General features: G+C 38.5%; 1 protein-coding gene across 1 annotated transcript in view; it reads right to left on the reverse strand.

Annotated features, from left to right (window-relative positions):
• The window catches only part of LOC102207420 (multidrug and toxin extrusion protein 1-like), an 8,304-nt gene extending 2,560 nt beyond the window's left edge, over window positions 1–5,744 (reverse strand). The window contains exons 1-11 of the mRNA XM_005737408.1: window positions 5,400–5,744; window positions 3,810–3,911; window positions 3,626–3,694; window positions 3,358–3,506; window positions 2,979–3,021; window positions 2,399–2,443; window positions 2,212–2,309; window positions 1,571–1,668; window positions 1,286–1,467; window positions 363–471; window positions 105–180 (exon numbers count right to left, since the gene is read on the reverse strand). Of these exons, the coding sequence (XP_005737465.1) occupies window positions 105–180; window positions 363–471; window positions 1,286–1,467; window positions 1,571–1,668; window positions 2,212–2,309; window positions 2,399–2,443; window positions 2,979–3,021; window positions 3,358–3,506; window positions 3,626–3,694; window positions 3,810–3,911; window positions 5,400–5,570 (1,142 nt within the window). The 5' untranslated portion in view covers window positions 5,571–5,744. The remainder of the gene's footprint in view (window positions 1–104; window positions 181–362; window positions 472–1,285; window positions 1,468–1,570; window positions 1,669–2,211; window positions 2,310–2,398; window positions 2,444–2,978; window positions 3,022–3,357; window positions 3,507–3,625; window positions 3,695–3,809; window positions 3,912–5,399) is intronic.
• Window positions 5,745–6,004: the final 260 nt, after the last annotated feature.

The following is a 6,004-nucleotide window of genomic DNA, read 5'->3' on the forward strand; positions in this document are numbered from 1 at the left end:
ATGTATAATAGTCTGAATGGACTTGTGTAACATCACAGACTCAGCTAGACATCCACGTGTCTGCAACAAATTAAAACTGAGTGTGTGTCTGTGAGTGCACTCACTGCTCGGAGGTGAAAATGTAGCCAATGACGTTCTTGGTAGAGATGATGAAAGCCCCAACCAAACAGGCAACTGCCACTGTGGTGCACAAACAAAGTAAAAATGCACAGCGTGAGAGAACAGTTCACATGTAGAAATTTCAAAGAGAGAAGGTGAAGACATGACCTGTGTTTTCAGGGACTGTTTGCATACGTGTTGATAACACATGTAACCAACCGTTTGCTTTCAATTATTTCTTTTTAAGATTACTCGTTTCTTACATGCACAGATGATAGAGACTTTGCACGATAGCACGGCCTGCTTTGGATTTCCTGCACCAAGAGCATTTCCAACTCTCACACTGGCAGCAACAGAGAATCCCAGTGGGCTCTGTGAAAAGATATGCATTTACACAGTGATAATGTGAAGTATTGAATTTCATGAAAATAAATGATCTCATTAAAGTTAGTTTAAAGTTATGAGGGACATGGCACCACTACCACATTGGTATGATAAGTTCAAAAGTAGAGCTAGAAGCTCGTTATCTTAGCACAAAGATTAGAAACAGACGAAAACAGCAAGAGATGCTAGAGCCAGTCTGATTTGTTGTAGTGTAAACTTGCACAAGCTCAAATAAAACTGCCATTAGGATGAAGACAACACAAACACACACACGAAGAAACACACAAAGAAACCAAAGCAACTACTGCCAACTTCATTAGATGAACAGAAGGAAACTGCCAATAAGGCTGGTAGTTTTCCTGGGCTGCAGCACTGCATTGCATATAATCCAACTATGTTCCCTTGGAGTGGTGAGCATTGATGAGCATGTGCAGTGTGCTGCACAAACTGGAAGCAAACCATGCAGCAGGTGAACAGTCACTGATTTTACAATCCCACATTCATTGTCCTTTATTCATCAGGAATACAGAGTTGTATGGTGGTCATGCTTAAAGGGATCAAAGTCCTTCTCAAGTATAGATTATACAAAGATTTTTTGTTATAATCTTTTTAAAATATATGTTCTTATGAAGGATTATTAAGATATTTTAAAGCATTTTTATAGCTAAGATTAATTTAAAAGGTTATTAATGGGGTTATTAAGGTTATTAATTTCACTGTTTCATGAAAACAATAGAAAATAAATGGATGGATGAAATAGTCTCTCCAAAAACAGGAAAGGAAAAATGAAAAAAAAAGTTACCATATAAGCTACAATGCAGAGTTGGTATGCTATGGACTGAGCTCCCAGCTCAACCTCACTTATCACACCAGCCAGGAATCCTCCGATTTCAAATATCCACCAGGACAAGCAAATCATGAGCATACTGGGAATAGCCAGCTTGATGAAGAGACCCCACTCTTGCAGACAGTCAAGCGTCCAACCTGCAGCAGAAGTTTGAAGAAAAAAACAAAACAAACACCATTAAAAGACGGCCAGCTTTTTAAACATTCACTCGAAGATCACGCTGTGGTCAAGAAAACTGACCTCCCCATGTGGCTTTGTGTAGACCCTTCCAGCAGATGTAAGCACATAGGAACAAAGCCAGCAAATACTGCGACATGGCATTGGCTGCTGCAGATCCACTTCAGTAGTACCATGAGCAGAAGAAGTGACCAAAAATAGAAGTAGGCACTTATTAAGAAATATAACGACACAGTATGAATGGAAAATATCAAGATTAAAACATGTACAAAGCGTCCACAAAAGCCGTTAAATTAGACAGTCTTAAAATAACATCTCATAATTGTTTTGAGTTTTTTTTTCTCCTGCACATTTTTTTTTTATGATTTTATGGTTTTGCCAGATTAGAGCAACTGGAAGGATTCTATACTGTAAGTATACCTGAGTAAAAGTCAGGGATCTATCAGAATCAATAGGTTTACAGTTTTGAGCACAGTTATACTTCACTGTCTTTGCTAATCTAAGAAATGTCCAGATGTGCCACTGGAACTATGTGATGGACTCTCAGGTTCAAAATCTAAATCAGTAAATAATTGTTTTTTTGTTTTTGTTTTAAAGCTTTAACACACCATTCCCGTGAAACACTTAAAGACACATATCTGCACCCTTCTAACCACTTATCATTCAAAAGGGATTAAAACAAAAAACAAACAAAAAAAACTCACGCAACACCCAGCTCCAGGGGATAGAGGAAGACGTAGTTGATGACAACATTGAAGACATTTCCAATTGCTCCAGTTATAACCTGAGGCCACATAATTCCCTGTAACGAAGAGCAAAACGTTTTCCATTTAAACTTAACTTTGTTACATGTCATGAATGTCATACATGTCTTATGTTAGGATACTGGACCTGATTTTGTAGATACTTCCCAAGCAGTTGGTACATAAAAGCAGCCTGGAGATAGAAAACAGACAAAAAGTTTGAACATTTTTTTGTCTTTGAACACATCTGTTGATTCTCGTATGATTGCCGATTGTAACTATTGTTTCTAAGAACTTTGTATATTGTTACTTTGTAATGTGTTTAAAAACTTTAATTGGATGGCTATTAAAATTTTAAAACTGATACATACAATCAAGGAGGTGATATAAGATCAGTAAACTGCAACTTATGTTCTGTTTGACTAATATTGTTGACATATTTTATTTTACGTTTGTTTCATGTATGTCATGGGTTCAACAGTAAGGCAAATCTTGTGTGGATCGTTGAGACAGCTCATTTAAAAAAAATAGAGTTCCATTTTTGTGGTTCACCTCCCTAAGGCCCGGTTCATTTTGGATGATTTCGCAAGTGTCCCTTACGAAACAGGAAGTGCTCAGAGTGGGTGTTCTCCCTTTTAGACATTCTCTGATTTTACTGATAGCTTCCACCATTAGCTTGTGCGTTCACACACAAGATCATGAGGGAAAACTGAATGCATCAAACTCACCGGGAGAGCAGGCATGAAGATTTTCACATACATCTGGGCGAGACTTCAGGCCAGAGAGACAAACACAATGTGTGAAAAAACTACATATCTACAATGCAGGTGTGATTACAAGTGCTCTTTGCCTACAAAACTGATTTGATTCTTTATGGCCTAAATTCAAAAAGGTGCTTGAAACATTTCTCAGACATTTTGACATGCAAGACCTGCAGAGTTGCTGCAGATTTGTCAGCTGCACATTAATGTCGCAAATCTTTTGATCTACCACATCTGCTTTACTTCTACTGTAGTGCAGATTTTGACTTAAAGTATATATTGTGCATTTACAGATGATAATTATGAATTTGTCTAATTCTGCTCTAGCTGTTCCTGTTGAACTTACCTGGCGACCTCCGGACTCTGTTCCACTGCGAGTAAGAGGGGCTCAGTGTTGATGAGGACGGCCCAGCAGGGGAAACAGGCCAGCAGCAGAATCAGAACTCCCCTCTGGAGAATCACACCGACTCGCTTCAAGTTACCGCTCCCATACGTCTGCATGAAACATTCAGACAAAGACTTACTGATCACATGACAAAGTAACAGTTCAGGAAAACAAACTTGATACCACAATCTCCTTGTTAAGTTGTTTAAAAAAAAACATAGGCCCCAACCTGAGATATCAGGGTATCACAAGTTGCTGATAAACCAGTGCCAACAGAAATACCACTGACGTTAACCACCTGCAAATAAATAGATACATTCATTTAAAAAAGCATGTGTTCAGAATCCAAATGAAGACTTACAGAAGGCAGCGACAGAAAAGAGCTGACGTACGCCTCAAGTGCGTCTCCTTACCGCAGCTGCTAGTGACACTCCTGCAAGCTCAGTTCTCCCCATGTGACCACAGAACACCATACTGACTGTACTGATCATGTAGACCATCAGCTGAGAAATGAGCTGGGAAAACAAAATCAAACGCAGCATTATTATCCAGCAGATCATAAATAAATAAATAAGGAAGAACTGTTTCATTAGAATTTTCATTAGTCAGAAATAGCTCATGATATACTCGCTTCTAAACTTCTTGCCGTCTTTTTTAACATCATATATTTTTAAACGCACAGATCAGGCTTCTAGGAAGGCACCAGAAGTCAAATTCATCATTTAATACCGACGTAAGGACAAACCAAGATTATTTGAGCCAAGAATTTAATTTAGAACTGTTAAAATATTGTGACGTGAAATTTTCTTTCTGTGCTTCAATAAAGTACGCAAGTATGACTGTACAAATGTGTTTGTTTATGGTTAGTGTTTAAATGACCAAGTGTGTGTTTTAAAACAGTGTTATACATTTTTACATATGAAAAATAACATGCTGATGCTGCTGGCCTGAAACTTGAAAAACTATCAATTTTCAGACTGATGTTTATTTTTTTATTTTATTGTTCACAACAGGTCACCAAAGAGGGCAGATTTGTGTCTCTTTAGCCTGTTAGGCTTTTAGCCTGTAATGTGTAAACCACTACAATAAATAAACTGCATAAAAAGCAAAGAAATGTGTTCAATGGATCTTTTCTTTATTGTCGCAATGCTTCGCTATGACCGTTCTTATACCATTCCCCGTTATATTGGAGATGGTACTAGGGCTCACTCTAAATAATTCTGCAACCTGATTCTGCAGACCACCCGCTTGAATTTGCCCTTCAAGGCACAGGTCCTATCCAGATCAGTCAAACATGGCCGGCTTGGAGCAGACACCAACTGTCCCCTCACAGCTGCTGCCAATCAGGCTTCAATCAGGCACCCGATTGTCAGCATCTAGAGTACCAGAAACTCAAAACACGAGTCAATAGCAGAATAAGCTGTTAAGTTTTTGATGGGCACCACCCAGAAATGTGGCATAACTTAAGGGGAAATAAGCAGGCATGTGTATTTTTTTTATATATATACCTTTTTGAATTTTATAATTTTCATCACTTTGTCTCTTATTGAGATATTTAACTTAATTTAAATTATTTTGTTAAAGTTTCTATTTTTAGTGTTTTATCTTCTGTCGTGCAGGATCCTGCCACTTTCTGATCAACAGATTTAACACATTCAATTAGTAAAATGTGTGACAGTCTAGTTATAATGCTGATTTTTAATACAGCTATGTGGAATCAAAGCATTAAACAGTATGCAGCATGTTGTAACTCAGGCCTGAATGTCAGAAGGCTATAAAAGATTTAACATACAGTAAGCAAAAAATAAAAAATTAAAAAAATAAGACTTTATGTCCGAGTGTTGACTTTTTATTTCATAACCAGATTGGAAAGGTCTTATTTGCGAGACTGTTACAGGAGTTGCACGCAGGTCAGAACTAGCTTAAAATGAAGCAGGTTTTTAAAATTTCATCTTTACTGTTGGGAATAAATAATTTTTCAGTGCCTCAATAATGCGTCTTACCACCGGTCCTGCCAGTTTAACAAGCTGTAGCAGCTCATTCCAGTACACCGGCGGGATCAAACAACGGGTGCTCTTACGGCAAGGAGAGCATCCTTCACCGGAGCTCTGAAGTTCATTCAAGTGTCCGTTCACTTCCCTTAAATAATCGGTAACCGGTTCTGGACCTTCCATGACCAGGAAACGAAACGCTCTAAACCGACTTGGATCCCAGACACCATTTACGGCCTCGTCCCCTGCAGTCACGGACACATGTCAGGCACAGCAGATATCCCACAGCTTGATCCACGCGGAGAAATCCACTGAAATCCCCTCGTGCTTCCACTAAAACGTGACGCGATATGTGACGTAAACGTCTAGGAAACGCTGTTGACGATAAACATGAGTGTGTTTTATTACAAAAACAAACAAACAAAACGAAAACAAAAACGTCTTCACAACAACAGTGTGTGGTTTATGTATTGGAGTTTATTTTAAAAAAAATACGGGCAGGCTTTTTGTGAGATTATTCCACATCGTCTTCCTCTGCTTTCATTGCAGCCACGTCACGCTCACGAGCAGAATCACGAGACCAATGCCGAATATGGTCCTGAAGAATGTAAAAAAAA

Source organism: Pundamilia nyererei, unplaced genomic scaffold (assembly GCF_000239375.1).
Source record: "Pundamilia nyererei isolate P.nyererei 1_Seehausen unplaced genomic scaffold, PunNye1.0 scaffold00075, whole genome shotgun sequence".
Classification (NCBI taxonomy): domain Eukaryota; kingdom Metazoa; phylum Chordata; class Actinopteri; order Cichliformes; family Cichlidae; genus Pundamilia; species Pundamilia nyererei.